Here is a 17475-nt window from a genome sequence, read left to right as displayed (position 1 = left end):
TTAATCATGCTATCAACATGCTAGTAACATGCATATTATGCTAGCAACATGCCAATCATTTTAACATGATAGTAAAATGTTAGCCATGTTAGAAACATGCTAGTAACAGGCTAATCATGCGCGAAACATGCTATCACCATGCTAATCAGGCTAGAAACATGCTAGTAACTTGCTAATCATGCTATCAACATGCTAGTAACATGCATTTTATGCTAGCAACATGCCAATCATGTTAACAACATGATAGTAAAATGTTAGCCATGTTAGAAACATGCTAGTAACAGGCTAATCATGCACGAAACATGCTATCATCATGCTAATCAGGCTAGAAACATGCTAGCAACTTGCTAATCATGCTATCAACATTCTAGTATTATGCTAACAACATTGTAATCAGCCTAAAAAAATACAAGCAACAAGCTAATCATGCTAAATCATGTTAACAACAGGTTAAATCATGTAAGCAATGTGTTAAATCATGTTAGCTGCTTTCATACTTTTACAACTGCTTCAAACTTTCAGGCTAGGCTTTCTCAAGCCAGCTTAAAGTTTGTTCTCAAACTTTTACTCATCTAGTTGTCTTGTATTGCCTTATTGTATCTGTTTTCTTGCAATTAACTTGGCAGTATTTACTAGACACGCCCCTTCCTGCTGATTGGCTGTGTTTTGGAACTGGGTCCGACAACAAACGCGCATAATTGTTTACCTGTCCAGCAGATAACAAGCAACCTCCGCGTCGTTCTTCATGCCTTTCTCCACCTTCAGCGCTTTCCATCTGGAATAAGCGACGCCGATGTTTACTCTGTTTTTCTGTCTCAGTCTGTCTCTCTCTCTCTTCCTGCCGTCTGACCTCTTTCGCTTCCTCGGCGGAGTCTGTAGCGTCTCTGCGGTTAATGCATAACAATGATCCATTTCCTCCTCCGAATCTTCTGAAAAGGAGTCCTGGCTGATCAGTGACGTATCACTCCCAGTTTCCTAAAACAACCCATCTGTTGTAAATTGCACTATTTTGTCATAAGTCATTGTTATGATCTCGTTTTAATACTACAAATGTATGCATACCTCTGTTTTTTGTGAATAAATGACAGGCACAGCTGTGTTTGTAACTCTGCGCAGCCTCATGTGCTTTAAGTATGGACTAGGTGAAGTAATATCCTCACTGCTTACTGGAGATCTGTGAAGTGTCACCCTGGCACTCTTACGTACTCGCAATATTTCCCACAAGTTCTTGCATCCTGGAAATGCATACTTGTGCATCATTTTTTAAAAATGCACCAGGACCCAACGTAAAATGTAGATTGAAACGTACGAAACTTGCATGAAGCATCCCTGTTTCTCTGCTGTAAACAACCAGTGCAGCACTTCCGGGATTATCATCTTTCTTGTGTAGTGGCAACTAATATTTTTAAGGTGCGCTTCCGCCACCTGCTGTACTGGAGTGTGGAGCAGAGCTTTGTATTTAAGTTGGCTTGAGAAAGACAACGTACTGATATGCTATTTTCTTTTGAGACTAAATCTGTCGACACTAACTCGTCCTAGAGATTTAACTCTACTAACTCCAAACTCAGCCCAAATCTTCAGACTGATCTGAAGTTAGTTGCTGTAGCTTTTCTAACTGATCGGACTTACGATTTTCCTACAAATGACGATTAAAATTGGGAAAAATCCCATAGACTTACATTGATGGAATGTTCAAATGAGCAACACTTTTCAAATTCCAACTGTCAAAACTCCCAGAATCCTTTGAGACCCAATCAAACTTCCCTTCTATGTACTGTATTTATAATCTATTCAAACTCGTTCAAACTTTATCTATCTATGCCTAGCAACCAGAATCATGCTAGTAACTTGCTAATCATGCTAACAACATGCTAGTAACTTGCTAGTCATGCTAGAAACATGCTAGCAACATGCTAGTAACCTGCTAATCATGCTAATAACATGCTAGTAACTTGCTAATTATGCTAATAACGTTAACAACATGCTAATCATGCTACAATTATGGTAGCAACATGCTACTAATTTGCTAATCTTGCTAGAAACATGCTAGCAACTTGCTAATCATGCTAGAAACATGTTAGTAACTTGTTAATCATGCTAACAACATGCTAGTAACTTGCTAATCAAGCTAACAACATGCTAGTAACTTAGTCATGTTAGAAACATGCTAGCAACATGTTAGTAACTTGCTAATCATGCTAATAACGTTAACGACATGCTAATCATGCTACAATCATGGTAGCAACATGCTACTAACTTGCTAATCTTGTTAGAAACATGCTAGTAACTTGCTAATCATGCTAGAAACATGCTAGTAACTTGCTAATCATGCTAATAACATGTTAACGACATGCTAACAACATGCTAGTAGCTTGTTAATTGTTAGCACCTGGTAGTAAAATGTTAGTAACTTGTTAATCATGCTAACAACATGCTAGTCATGCTAGAAACATGTTACCAACATGCTAGTAACTTGCTAATCATGCTAGTAACATGGTAGTAACTTGCTAATCATGCTAATAACATGTTAACGACATGCTAATCATGCAACAATCATGCTAGCAACATGCTACTAACTTGCTAATCTTGCTAGAAACATGCTAGCAACTTGTTAATCATGCTAATAACTTGCTAATCATGCTAACAACATGCTAGTAACTTGCTAATTATGTTAGCACCATGCTAGTAAAATGTAACTTGATGATAATCCTATATGCATGCTAACAACATGCTAGTACCCTGCTAATCATTATAAGATCATGCTAGTCACATGTTAATCATGTTAATAACATGCTAACAACATTCTATCTATCTGTCTATCTATCTCTGACAGACTGTATAGACTTCAAAACATCCAAATGTTAACCTTTTAAAACTACTTCAGAATTCAAACAATTTCAGACTGAAAACCATCAAACTTAAAACTTTTTAAAACTTCTTAAACCTTATAAACTTTTCAAACTTTTTAAAACTTTCTGTTCCGGCTTTCTCAAGCCAACTTAAAATCTAGTTCATTTTTATAATATCGCGTTTTTGTCTGGAGTTTGAGGTCTCCCCCTCAGGGAAAGGGTTCTAGTTGCAGCGTCAGCCAATGAGCAGGACGCGTTTGATCATGTGATCTCATTAACTACCATTATTTAGAGTTGAATAGGCTTTTTAAAAGTCCGTGTAAAGCAATATTAAGTGTTCAGAGTTTGGCATACCACAGAAAATGTGCTATTAACCACCTAGCCAAATTTGGATGACAAAAAAACCCCGCTGAGTAAATAAAATAGGTTATCAAACTTGACGCGGCACAAAACGAAACGTGATTGGTTGCTTTACCTGTCAGTCAAATGCGGCCATTCAAAGTGGCAAGGATCCCAGACCTGCCTTTTGCAGTCAGTCTGACGCTCCAGCTATGCGAGATTACTATAATTATAGCATAAACGCACAAGGCAACTTACACTTTTTGGTGAGCACGTACTGCCGACGATGGCACCAGGTGTCGGCGGGACTTGAGGATGAAGGACGGGGCGGAAGATCGTGGGTTCGGCCCCACTGACCAGCAATAGCGGGTTATCAGTGAATCCCAGTTGTCGCCGGTGAAAGTTTGTAAAACTATCCGGTGTAAAATGTTCACTGCAGAGGCGGGTGTTTGTGGTCATCCTCAGCTCTCCACCAAGGTGGCTCTTCACGAAATTAATCCACTTATTCTTGATATCGACGTTTTTAGGAAATTTAAACAAGGAGGCCGAGCTGTTTTGTAAACTATCGCAACCGGGAAATACGCATTTGCGTGAAGCAGGCATGGTTAGCTAGAAAACTGTAGGCTGTAGTCACTAGGTAATGTCAGTAACTTGCTATTGAGCTAATGCTAGTTATTACAGTGTTGGGGGAGGAGCCATGTTCAGTGGCTCCACTGCGTCATCGAGACGTGATTTCAGCCCCGCCCCCTAAAATCATGAACACAGAAATGGTGAAAAACAAATTAAGCACTACATCCTTTATAGTCTTTATAAGATGTTTTCAGCAATAAATTTATAATGTTTTTGATCGCCTTTGCACAGATTAATGTACAAGTATTTATCAAAGTCCGGTAGTTTAAGGGCATTTTGCATACATGTCTTGTCTAATTTAGGACAAAACCTGACTGGCTTCGTATATAAAATACAAAATTCACATTTCATACAGATGAGTGATGATGTGTCTAGGACGCACCTAAAAGGTGTGTGTCAAATTAATAAAATATTTATTTTATACACTACCACTTTTTTTTTTTTTTTTTTTTTTTTTTAAAAGAAGTCTCTTCTGCTCACCAAGCCTGCATTTATTTGGTCCAAAACTACAGCAAAAGCAGTAAAATTGTTAAATATTTTTACTATTTGAAATTACTGCTTTCTGATTGAAAATATTTTAAAATATAATTTTTTTGCTGTGATCAAATCTGAATTTTCAGCATCATTACTCTAATCTTCAGTGTCACATGATCCTTCAGAAATCATTCTAATATGCTGATTTGCTGTTGAAGAAACATTTTGATCAATTAAAAATGGTTGAGTTTTTTTTTTTTTTTTTTCTTTTTTTTTTTTCTTCTTCTTAGGATTCTTCGAATAGAAAGATCCAAAGCTGATTATCTGAAATAAAATAACATTTTATTAAATTATAGAAATTGATACTTTTTATTTAGCAAGGATAGGATACTTTAATTGAAAAAAGTGATGATAAAGACATTTACAATGTTACAAAAGACTTCCATTTCAGATAAATTCTGTTCTTTTGAACTTTCTATTCATCAAGGAAACCTGAAAAAAAAAATTTACTCTGCTGTTTTCAACATTATTATTAATAATAATAATAATAATGATGATGTTATAATGTAACGTAAAAATGTATTTTGAACCGCAAATCAGAATGTTAGCATGATTTCTGAAGGATCATGTGACTGGGGCAATGATGCTAAAATTCGGCTTTGAAATCACAAATATATGTATTTTAAAATGTATTCAAATAGAGAAGTTATTTTAAAAAACTTGGCTTGGTGGTGAGCAGAAGAGATTTCTTTAAAAAAAAAAAAAAAAAATTAAATCTTATTGAACTTTTGACTGGTAGTGTTTTTATTTTATTTATTTATTATTATTATTTTTTTTTTTTGGCCTTTTCAGAGCCTGGAAAACGTCTGATGGTCTTACATGGCACTCCGGAGTTTGCAGCCCCAGAGGTTGTAAATTACGAACCTGTTGATCTGGCCACTGACATGTGGAGCATCGGCGTCATCTGCTATATCCTGTAAGGGGTCCAAATGAAGCAGTTTATGGATGTCACCTTAATTTTATTGACTAATGTGCATGTTTGGTTGATGTATCTTTATTTCCACCATTTCCCAGCCTGAGTGGTGAGTCTCCATTCCAGGGCAACAGCGATGCCGAAACCTTAGCTTTGGTTACTGGAGCACAATGGGAGTTCGACCCTGAGAGTTTCGATGACATCACGGATGAGGCCAAAGATTTCATCAGCGGCCTGCTAAGGAAGGACAAGAGGTGATGAAGAAATGTGAATTGAGAAATTAGCATGGTCACATCATGCATGTTGTACTGTGTTCTTCTAATGATATGTAACAGCGTTGTTTTAGTATAATTGACATTATTATAGTTTTATTAATATCATCTTTTTTTTTTTTTTTTTTTTTTTAACATTGTTTTAATGTCTGTAGTTTAGGTTTTAGTTAATTTCAAGTAGCTGATTTTATTTTATTTTTTTAATTACATTTTTTTTTTTTTCTGAATTTTATTTAATTTTTTAAAGAAGTTCACTTCCAGAATAAAAAAAAAAAAAAAAATCCTGAATTTACTCACCCCTATGTGTCATCCAAGATGTTCCTTGTCATTCTATTTTGTTCTATATGCAGAGTGCTTTAATTTCATTTTTATACTGTTAGAACAAGACTATCCTGTGAGAAAGCGTTAGCTCATCCCTGGATAGCCTTATTTGACGACTCAAACTCCAAATCAACCAAATCCCTTAATAAAGACAAGATGAGAAGGTTCCTGGCCCGACGGAAATGGAAGGTATAAAATTAAGACTCTCTTACAGCTGTTTTAGTATCAAAATCCCTGATGGTTCTTGTGGTGTTTTGTTTTTTTGCCCCCCCCCCCAGTGGCCATTTATTTATTTATTTATTTATTTATTTATTTATTTATTGTAAACTGCAAATGATGTACACCTGTTCTGTCCTGCAGAAAACTGGCAAAGCCCTGCTCGCGCTGAAAAGGATGGTTCGCTGCAGCAAGTCTGATGCACCGCATTCTCCTTTCATTTCTGTAGATGGTGAGATGCATGACAATGTTTGTTTAACTAATGAAGTGTTTAGAAAGCTATTATAGTTTATTTGTGCAGTTATGTTTGGTTTGCTCCCTCATGATGTCTCTCACTATTTCAGCAAATGCTCTGGGGAAAGAGGCCGAACAAGCGGTGGCGTCTCTGGAAAAGCAGTTGCGGAGTGAACCACGTTTCCATCAAGCCCTGCATGACCTCACTGAGAGCTGCGGAGCCACGGTGCACCTGGCCTGTACAATACAAGGTATGGTACTCTTTATACTGTACACGGACATGCGAACTATTTTCTGAATGAAAGCCAATACTTGTTACTTGCTAATTTTGGGCTGCTGATTCCAAAAATAAAAATTTGAAAAACTTTCTCAAACTCATGATGCATTGTTGTTTGTTGTTGAAGCCCATTTCTGCCACTGAATAAAAAATGAAAAAGTTATTGCAACCTTTTTATCTCACAACTGCATGACAAACTCACAATTGTGAGGAAAAAGTCAGAATTGCAAAATGAAAACTCGCAATTTCAGGGAAATGGACCATGTTCTCAGAACAGAATTGCAAGTTTATATCAGTTCTGACTAAACTTACATTTCTGTTGTAAAGATATAAACTCAGTTCTGAGGAGAAGTCAGAAATGATTTTATATCTAGCAATTCTGAATTTATAATGCGCAATTGCAGGTTTATATCACACAATTCTGAGGAAGGATTTTCAAGATCCTCCTGCAGTGTAGGTCTGTGAAGTAGAGTTTTTATTGGACCATAATTCACTGAAGTGACTTCTGTTTGCAGGATATCCTGACCCTGAAGTAGTTTGGCTGTTTGATGAAGCGCCGCTGGAGAAGACCGGACGTGTTCAGATGAATTATAAAGAACGGCACTTGCACGCTCACCCTCGCTCAAGTACAACCAGGGGATTCTGGGATCTACAAATGCTGTGCGTCCAACAGCCTGGGACAGGCATTGTGTTCTGCCAAACTCACCGTGCAACTCTAGAACATCATCAAATCTACAATGTTGAGATTGAAGAAAAAGGGAGATTTCTAAAGTGAAACGGAGCAAAAAGTGCTTTCAGACAATTCACGTTTGATGTCACTAGAATCTGTTGTAATTCACAATTTCTGAATTGTTCCATTGTTGATTTTAAGGCACTATTTGATCCACAATCATAATGTTAGTTTCAAGTTCAGTTTCTATAATTTCCCTAGTGTGAAAAGTTGTAGGCATTACGTTTCAGCATTGTGTTTTTCTACAGAACTCTGGCATGGTTTGAATTCTGCTTAATTTAAGACAAAAGACATTTTAACAAGTTTCATTTGTTGTACATGCATGTGTGTATATATGAAGAATAAATGTATTAAAGTTTTATGAAATTAACATGGTTTTATTTTTAATGTCAAATCTAAGTTGTATCAAGAAGTGTTCATGATTACATCAAAAGTCATTTTGTAAATTTGTCTAAAATCACTGACCAGTTGGTCTACTATGGGTTAATCTGACATTCATTTTTACCTTTGGTCTGTAGGAGGCACAATATAGATTTAACAAACATCTTCCCTCTTTCATATGTATAATCCAGGGTCAGAAATTTAAAACGAGGGTAAATGCACTTGCACAATTAAACATCGTATTACAGCTGTCGCGATTAAAATAAAATGATAAAAGGAGTGTTTATTCACATAATTACCTTTAGATTCACTCACACGTGCGTTAGATTGGTCATAAGGCTCACCGCTGCACAAACCAATCAAACGCGTTTCTGTTTAAATTAGGAATGCATTGGCCAATCAGAAGCGCTTAGATTAGTCAGCACTGAAATCGCCGGCGCTGTTGATTGGTTCCCTCATCATGCGAATTCCCTTATCATAACACAGTACAGAAACGATGTAAATATTAAATTAATTTCGTTGCTTCAGTGATTATAACAAGTTTTTTTGCATAACTTGTGGTAAACTTGGCTAAGGTCATGGACCGACATGTTTGTCTGTGAAGCCAGAATGTGACGTGCTCAAAACGAATCAAAAACGTTTAATTTTGTTTCATATGGCGATATTAATAATCGTTACTACAATATGAAGAGCAATAATCGACAATAATGATTTTTGTAATAATAAAGCAGCCTTACGAGCTTCAAGACACAGGGGTAAAAATGCACCTGCACAATTAAACATCGTATTACAGCTGTCGCGATTAAAATAAAATGTTAAAAGGAGTGTTAATTCACGTAATTACCTTTAGCTTCACTCACACGTGCATCAGATCGTTTTTACGCGGTTTTGTGCAACGGTGAGCGTTTTAACCAATCAAACGCGTTTCTGTTGAATTTAGGAATGCATTGGCCAATCAGAAGCGCTTAGATTAGCCAGCACTTGAAAGCGCCGGCGATGTTGATTGGTTCCCTCATCATGCGAATTCCCTCATCATAACACAGTGCGGATACGATGTAAATACAAGATTAATTTAATCGTTTCAGTGATTATAACGGGATTTATTTTTGCATAACTTAAGGTAAACTTCGCTAACGTCATGGACCGACATGTTTGTCTGTGAAGCCAGAATGTGAGGTGCTCAAAACGAATCAAAAACGTTTAATTTTGTTTCATATGGCGATATTAATAATCGTTATTACAATATAAAGAGCAATAATCGACAATAATGATTTTTGTCATAATATTGCAGCCTTACGAGCTTCAAGACAAAGGGGTAAAAATGCACCTGCACAATTTAACATCGTATTACAGCTGTCGCGATTAAAATAAAATGATAAAAGGAGTGTTTATTCACGTAATCACCTTTAGATTCACTCACACGTGCGTTAGATTGGTTTGTGCAGCGGTGAGCCTTATGACCAATCAAACACGTTTCTGTTGAACTTAGGAATGCATTGGCCAATCAGACACGCTTAAATTAGTCAGCGCTAGAATCGCCGGCGCTGTTGATTGGTTCCCTCATCATAACACAGGGCAGATACTCGTATAATCGTTTCAGTGATTATAACGGGATTTATTTTTGCATAACTTAAGGTAAACTTCGCTAAAGTCATGGACCGACATGTTTGTCTGCAAAGCCAGAATGTGAGGTGCTCAAAACGAAACAAAAACGTTTAATTTTGTTTTATATGGCCATATTAATAATCGTTATTGTCGTAATATTGCAGCCTTATGAGCTCCTGTTTTTTACATGTATAATTTAGATACAATTTTAAACGGTCTATTGTTTTTGACAACAGTTTAAAATATTGATTGAAATAATTCGGTAAGTGTAAGCATTTGATATTTAAGAAAACATATGGTTTTTAAAACAATAAGGTGATTTGCCCTCACAAATATAAAAATGTTTGCCCTTTAATGGAAAAGTTAAGTTCTGACCCTGGTATAATCGTGATCAAATCCTTTTTCGCTGAATATAACTTTAACTATGTGTACAAAAATACATAAATGGCAGTGTGACAACCAGATATGAATATTTCTGACAACAGGCACAGGAATAAATGGTAAACCGTATACTGCAGAGCTATTAAAAGTGCTCAAGATGTTTTCTGTCCCAATCCTATTTCACCACATCAGAAAAGCTATCATAAGAACTGAAACTGGCTCATCTGCTTATAAAGATTACAGGCATTTGATGAAACAAATGGTACATGACTTCAAAAACAAACACAGCTGATTGTTTATGCTTCTGAAAGGATCAGCTAAATGTTGAAATCTGGTTGGTTTTATTTTGAAGCCTGTTTTAGAGTGAAGATCTGGTTATTTCTTGTCTCTTCTGAATCCGCTGCTGTAAAAGATTCCAGGCTTTCGACACCTGAGGAAACACACATGCATTAATAATTAGCTGCATGTTTGAGGTTCATAAAGCACATCATGCATTGTGTCATATGGTACGTGTACCTGTCTCTGAGTAACATCAGGTTCCCACAGCGTGCACAGCACTACGTTAGCATGTTCTATAAGCTTCGCATTCGGCCACTGGCTTTTCAGTCTCCTTAAGGCGTCTTCATCCTTCACACCGTCACGCTGGACTATACGCTTCACTGCCTGAGACAGAGAGAGAGTTAACCTATCTAGAATATTTTAATATTGTTATATACACCTCCGCTCAAAAGTTTGGGAACAGGAAGATTTTTAATGCTTTTTAAAGAATTCTTATATGTTTATCAAGGCTGCATTTTACTTGTAAGATGGTGAAATATTATTGCAGTTTAAAATAGTGGTGTTCTGTATTCATACACTTTAAAATATAATTTATTCCTGTGATGCAAAGCTGAATTTTTATCAGCCATTACTTCAGTTTTCAGTGTCACATGATTCTTAAAACATCATTCTAATATGCTGATTAATTACTGTTATTATCAACGTTGGAAACAGTTGTGCTGCTTAACATTTGTTTTGGAACCTGTGATTCTTTTTTCAGGATTCTTGACGAATAAAAGGTTAAAAACATTAAAAAAGTGTTTCCTATCACTTTTTATCAATTTAACACATCCTGGTGAATATTAATTTCTGTTAAAAAAAAGAAATGAAAATTTACTGACCCTAAACTTTAGAAGGTAGTTTATATGGTTACAAAAGATTTCTATTTTTATTTGTTAAAGAATCCTGGAAAAAACAGGTTCCAACAAAATATTAAACAACTGTTTTCAACATTGATAATAAATCAGCATACTAGAATGATTTCTGAAGGATCTAGGACACTGAAGACTGTAATGATGCTGAAAAATCAGCTTTGCATCACAGAAATAAATTACATTTTAAAATATATTTAAATAGAAAACAGCTGTTTAAATTGTAATAATATTTTACTGTTTTTACTGTATTAGTGAAATAAATGCAGCCTTGGTGAGCAGAAAAATCGTTTTTCAACAACTTTAAAAAAAAAAAAAACCTTATTGAATGGTGACCTCTAAAATATATATATTAAAAAATATTCTGTTTTCAAATTTTCAAAATGCTCTTATTTTTGGGTTTAAATCTGATTTTGAATCCCAAAATGAGTTACTGTTAATGTAATGATGCTGAAAATTCAGCTTTGTATCAAAATAATAAATTACATTCTAAAATATATTCAAAAAGAAAACTGTTATTTTAAATTGAAATTTTCATAATATTTGTTTTTTTTTTCTGGATTTTTGATCAAATAAATGCAGCCCTGATGAGCATAAGAAACGTCTTTAAAAAACATTAAAAATCGTACTGATCCCAAACTTTTGAGCGGCAGTGTATATATACACTTGGATGCAAATCAATGCTACTAACACTGGCTTTTTTTTTTTTTTTTTTTTTTTTTTTGGAAATTGATACTTTTATTCAGGAAGGACTGGAGTCAAAACTGACAGTAAAAGCATTTCTTGCATTTATAATGTTACAAAAATATATATTTTAAATAAATGCTCTTGAAAATCTTGAATATAAATCTTGCAAAAAAGCATATTATCATTTCAACATAATCAGAAATGTTTCTTGAGCAGCAAATCAGCATATTAGAATGATTTCTAAAGGATCATGTGACACTGAAGACTGGAGTAATGATGCTGAAAATTCAGCGTTGCATCACAGGAATAAATTACATTTTAAAATATATTCAAATAGAAAACAGCAGTTTTAAACTGTAATAATATTTCAGAATTTTATCCCAAATCCCAAAATGTGGGCTTTCCAACCTTTAGAAAAACATTATGTCTATATTAAAGCTTTAGTACCTCTTCCTCTGGGATGGTGGCCACCCAAACCTCATGCACCAAATATGTCCATCCCGCCTCGAGCAACACGGCCGCATCCACCACGCAAACATGCTTACCTAAAAACAGGAAGTGAGAATAAATTACATTTAAAAATAAAAAACTAAGCAAGAGCATGAGAAGAAAGTGATCAATGCTTCACCCTGTTCTTTTGCTTGCTTTATTCTTTTCTTCACCAGAGAAGCAATCTCAGGCCACACGATATCTGTCAGAGCTTTCAGACGCTCCTGGAAAACAAACACACACACAGACACAACATAAAAAGGATGACCAATGTGTTCTGAATTCAATTATATTCATCTGTCAAGTTGAATTACCTGGTTGCCAAATACTTTTCCACCCAGTACTCGTCTGTTAATGGTCTTATCCTCATTGAGAATATCTGACGGCAAAGAGAAGCAAACAAAAATACTTTCATCTCAGATGACTTTTCTATTGGGGAAAATGGCAGAATTCCAAGATTTTAATGTTATCTCTTCGTACCAGAGCCGAACTCCTGGATGACTTTGTGATAGGCAGATGTTCCTGGCAGGTAGGCCTCGTGACCGAGCTGATCGCAGTCAATCCGCACAGCGCCGAGACCCTCCAGTCTGTGTGCGATAGAGCTCTTTCCTGACCCGCTGCCGCCCGTCAGACCAATCACATACGGATCCAGAGGCAGATCCGGCTGCAGCTGCACACAGAAGAACAGCAAATTAAACCAATGCTAAGATCTTTATGTGGATGAAATTAAAGTACTTGAATCTTAAAAACTACATCAAGAGTTAAAATGTTAAAATGCTAAAATATATCACAACTAAAAACATCAAAAATATGTGACACTGAAGACTGGAGTGATGAAGCTGAAAATTCAGCTTTGATCACAGGAATAAATTACATTTTAAAATATATTCAAAGAGAAAACAGTTATTTTAAATAGTAAAAATATTTCACAATTTTACCATTTTTGCTGTACTTTGGATTAAATAAATGCAGGCTTGGTGAGCAGAACAGACTTAAAAACGTTAAAAATCTTACAGTTCAAAAACTTTTGACCAGTAGTGTACATCAAGTTAAAATATTAATGATACATAAAATGCTAAAAAAGTAAGTTTTAGTCAAAAATAATAATATATATGTGCACAGCACAAATGTTTCTTGAGCAGCAAATCAGCATATTAGAATGATTTCTGAAGGATCATGTGACACTGAAGACTGGAGTAATGATGCTGGAAATTCATCTTTGCATTACAGAAATAAATTACATTTTAACATATATTACTATAGAAAAGAGTTACTTTAAATTGTAATAATTTTTCACAATATTATGGTTTTTACCTATTTGTTTCTTAAGTAAACGCAGCCTTGGTGAGCATAAGACACTTCTTCCAAAAACATCACCAACCCCAAAGTTTTAAATGGCACTTTATATGAATACATATATTATCTCCAAAAGAACGGCAATAGACAAAAGAAATAGCAGCTGAGCTGAATCATGCATCACATGATTAACATGCACATGACTGAATGGCCTTCATTAAATTACACAGCAGTCACAATGCCATGATTCTATAAATTAATGTCTGGAGGAGACAGAATAGGTCAGTCTTTTTGCTTAACAAAAGGTTTTTTGTACATAATCTTGTGAAATTTCCTCAGACATAATCTATGCAACAATTAATCCGACCTTTGGTCTAATAACACAGTTAAATACGCAGTAATGTTTAAAAAGATGTAAAAATATAACAGTTATGAACTAATGTATGATGTATGGATGAAAAGATGAAGTGCATTGTGTGACTGTTGAATTGTAAGTCCTAGTGACTATGTGACCACAAAACCAGTCTTAAGTAGCAAGGGTATATTTGTAGCAATAGCCAAAAATACACTGTATGAGTCATTTAATGCCAAAAATCTTTGGGATATTAAGTAAAGATCATTCCATGAAGATATTTTGTAAATTTCCTACCGTAAATATATCAAAATTTTATTTTTGATTAGTAATATGCATTGCCAAGAGCTTCATTTGGACAACTTTAAAGGCGATTTTCTCAATATTTTGATTTTTTTGCACCCTCAGATTCCAGATTTTCAAATAGTTATATAAAATTTATTATGATGTATAAATGTCAATTTTAAAAAAATGACCCTTATGACTGGTTTTGTGGTCCAGGGTCACATATATGAATGAGTGAGCGGGATGTTCGTACTGATGGCGGTTTAAGCAGAGTGCCCAGCAATCTTGTTCTCAGGCTGGAGGAACTGATCTTCTCCTCCTCGATGTCAGCATGATGTGCATCTTTCAACAGCTGGATCTCGTACAGAACCAGTTCAGCCAATCCCTGCACAGAAAAGACAGTTTCATCACATACTATAAACAAATAAATGACCACAAATGGTGAAATGTGGACAATAGCAAAGTCCAAACGCACTGGGGTCACTATGGTCACAAGCACACTGAATTCACATGGATAACAAAGTTCAAAGATCACAGATGTCTAGTTTATGACTTACTGAGGATTAAACATTTGAGAAACATTAAACTTCCAGAGAAAGACCAGCATTATAATAAAGTTAAATGAGATAACTATTATATAATACAACTACTGTTCAAAAGTTTGGAGTTGGTAAGTTTTTGAAAAAGTCTCTTTCTATTTAAATGTATTGTTTGATGTTTAAGGAACGTTTATGTTTAAAACAGTTGTGCTGTGTCATATTTTTGTGGAAACTGATTCACTGATGAATAAAAAGTTCAAAAGTACAGCTTAATTTGAAAAAGAGGTTTCACTTTTTAGTGTCTTTACTGTCATTTTGATCAATTTAATGCATCCTTGTTTAATAAAAGCATTAATTCCTTTCAAAAATCTTACTGATTTTAAACTTTTGAATAATATTCATATATTTTTAAGTGTTCAAATACATTTTGAGCTACTGTATATAAAGCTTGTGTTTCTCTGGTCTAACGGTAAAGATTTTTATAGGCACCGGATAACAATCAATAACGTTCTCACGTTTTCCAAACGCTTCCTGTTGACAGCTTCGCCCCCTTTCCTTGTTTCCTCGCTGACCACAATGCACTGCAGCTCAGGGTCGCTTATGGAGGGGCCGAAGGGATCAGAGAGAGGAACGATTTCGTACTTGATCGACGGTTTTACATCGTTCAGAAAGTCCTGGAGCTTCTCCACACGCTGATCGTACGGCTCTATCAACTCCTTCAGGACCTTATCTACACAAAAAGCAGGACACATATGTGACCTTGGACCACAAAAGTCTTAAGTAGCACAGTTATATTTGTAGCAATAGCCAAAATTACATTGTATGGGTCAAAATGATAAATTTTTCTTTTATGCCAAAAATCATTAGGATATTAAGTAAAGATCATGTTCCAAGATATTTTGCAAATTTCCTACTGTAAATATATAAAAACCTAATTTTTGATTAGTAATATGCATTGCTAAGAACTTCATTTGGACAACTTTAAAGGGGATTTTCTCAATAAAAAAGATGACCAGTCAAGGGCAGCCCTAATGGAAAGCTTATTTGTGACCCTGGACCACAAAACCAGTCATAAGGGTCATTTTTGATGCTTTTAAAGATTTATAACGCTGATAAATAAGCTTTCCATTGATGTATGGTTTGTTAGGATAGGACAATATTTGGCCGAGATACAACTATTTGAAAAAAATCGCCTGTAAAGTTGTCCAAATGAAGTTCTTAGCAATGCATATTACTAATCAAAAATTAAGCTGTGATATATTTACAGTGGGAAATTTACAAAATATCTTCATGGAACATGATCTTTACTTAATATCCTAATGATTTTGAGCATAAAAGAAAAATCTTGACCCATACAATGTATTGTTGGCTGTTGCTACAAATATACTTAAGGCTGTTTTTGTGGTCCAGAGTCACATTTAAGAAATGACAACAAAATTAGACATTTTTTGCAGTTGAAAACTGTTTTGACACATTTCCAAGTACTTTATCAGTTGGCAAAAGGTCTCTAACGGGGGCAGCCGTGGCCTAGTGGTTGGGGACACAGGCTTGTAACCGAAAGGTTCGAGTCCCAGGTCCGGCAGGGACTGAAGGTGGGGAGACCAGTGCTCAATAGGACTGAGGTGAGTCCCTTGAGCTTGACTTGTGGCCAAGTAAGACACGTCATACTTGGCCACACATCACATCCTTTGCCACGCCCTTTCCTAACTTTATTAGATATTCATCCAACTACCAAATAACCACATAGAAAAACTAAAGCTTAGAGCTGCTTTGTACAGATTTGAAGAAATTTAGACCACATTAGAACACTCTGCGGTGAATGGGTGCCGTCAGAATGAGAGTCCAAACAGCTGATTAAAAACATCACAATAATCCACAAGTAATCCACACCACTCCAGTCCATCAATTAACATCTTGTGAAGTCAAACGCTGCGTGTTTATAAGAAACATCATTAAACATCATTAAAACGTGTTTTTAACTTCAAACTGCTGTAATCGATTATATTGCTTTCTTTAGTGTCTTAATGATGGATTTGTTTCTTACAAACACACATCTTTCATTTTCACAAGATGTTAATTGATGGACTGGAGTGGTGTGGATTATTGTGATGTTTTTAATCAGCTGTTTGGACTCTCATTCTGACGGCACCCATTCACTGAGGATCCGTTGGTGAGCAAGTGATGTAATGCTGCATTTCTCCAAATCTGATTGAGAAACAAACTCATCTACACCTTGGATGGCCTGAGGGTGAGTATAAATCTTTCTAGATTTTTCCACTTACTTTTTAGTAGTTCCCGGTCACACACACCAATGACAAAGCGTCTGTTGGCCATCAGACAGGAAGTATTCAGCAGGGTCTTATGGGCGCCATGTAGACGGTCAAAAGTGCCACCAACCACCACATCACTGAACGTCTCTAACGGTTTTAATTGCACATCTCTTCCTCCTCCATCATCATCTTCCTCAACCTCTTTTAGTCCCGGATGCAAAAGCACAGATGAGAGACTCGGGTTGCAAACGTAACAGTGACCCGCGTACTTCTGCAAGCATTGGGTGACCAGTGAGGACTGGCCTGAATCCTGGATGGGGAAGTCTGTCAGCACTACTTCAGGCGAGTGGGACAGCTTTTGAGGTGTTGGAAAAGGGCCGCTGCTTCCGCTCAATGTCGCAGGCTGGGAGCGGATGTTACTGAGCAGCACCCTGACGTCCAGGTGCCCGCAAATGTCAGCAGCGTTGCTGTAAAGGCGGGAGATGAGAGTGCAGAGATCCACCACGGGCGGGATGTAGACGGGCCGCGCCTGCCCGCCTGTGCCCAGGTTGAGGCCGGGGTGGAGATGGACGTAAAGTGTGCGCTCGACCACCTGGGCGGCAGACGTGAGGACGGGGGCGATGCGAAGAGGGAGGACGTGTAACGGAGACGTAAGGACCAGGATGCCGGTGCTGAACATGGACAT

At 36.2% G+C, this 17475-nt stretch overlaps 3 protein-coding genes and 1 long non-coding RNA gene across 5 annotated transcripts in view; 2 read left to right on the top strand and 2 right to left on the bottom strand.

Annotated features, from left to right (window-relative positions):
- The window catches only part of si:ch211-40k21.5 (uncharacterized protein LOC100332117 homolog), a 9490-nt gene extending 5285 nt beyond the window's left edge, over positions 1-4205 (bottom strand). The window contains exons 1-2 of one of the 2 annotated variants that reach the window (XM_051098143.1): positions 3447-4205; positions 707-975 (exon numbers count right to left, since the gene is read on the bottom strand). In XM_051098143.1, coding sequence (XP_050954100.1) covers positions 707-975; positions 3447-3791 — 614 coding nt within the window. In that variant the 5' untranslated portion in view covers positions 3792-4205. Of the gene's footprint in view, positions 1-706; positions 976-1062; positions 1573-3446 lie in introns of those variants that run through there. The other variant, XM_051098144.1, reaches the window with a different exon arrangement.
- The window catches only part of LOC127155714 (myosin light chain kinase, smooth muscle-like), a 20512-nt gene extending 12827 nt beyond the window's left edge, over positions 1-7685 (top strand). Inside the window, 7 exon segments of the mRNA XM_051098134.1 lie at positions 5145-5268; positions 5367-5519; positions 5918-6047; positions 6219-6306; positions 6419-6559; positions 7101-7182; positions 7184-7685. Of these exon segments, the coding sequence (XP_050954091.1) occupies positions 5145-5268; positions 5367-5519; positions 5918-6047; positions 6219-6306; positions 6419-6559; positions 7101-7182; positions 7184-7304 (839 nt within the window). The 3' untranslated portion in view covers positions 7305-7685.
- coasy (CoA synthase) lies at positions 7666-17475 on the bottom strand. The gene is made up of 9 exons (XM_051098139.1): positions 16803-17475; positions 15036-15250; positions 14235-14366; positions 12529-12718; positions 12363-12427; positions 12188-12272; positions 12007-12104; positions 10199-10345; positions 7666-10112 (listed from the first exon to the last, which is right to left on the bottom strand). The coding sequence occupies exons 1-9, from the start codon at positions 17473-17475 to the stop codon at positions 10041-10043; spliced, it is 1677 nt and encodes a 558-aa protein (XP_050954096.1). The 3' UTR covers positions 7666-10040.
- On the top strand, positions 14510-15134 carry LOC127155726 (uncharacterized). The gene is made up of 2 exons (XR_007825638.1): positions 14510-14651; positions 15062-15134. It is a non-coding gene; the product is annotated as an uncharacterized LOC127155726 (long non-coding RNA).

This window comes from Labeo rohita, chromosome 24 (genome assembly GCF_022985175.1).
Source record: "Labeo rohita strain BAU-BD-2019 chromosome 24, IGBB_LRoh.1.0, whole genome shotgun sequence".
NCBI lineage: Eukaryota > Metazoa > Chordata > Actinopteri > Cypriniformes > Cyprinidae > Labeo > Labeo rohita.
This window is presented reverse-complemented; position numbering and strand designations above follow the sequence as displayed.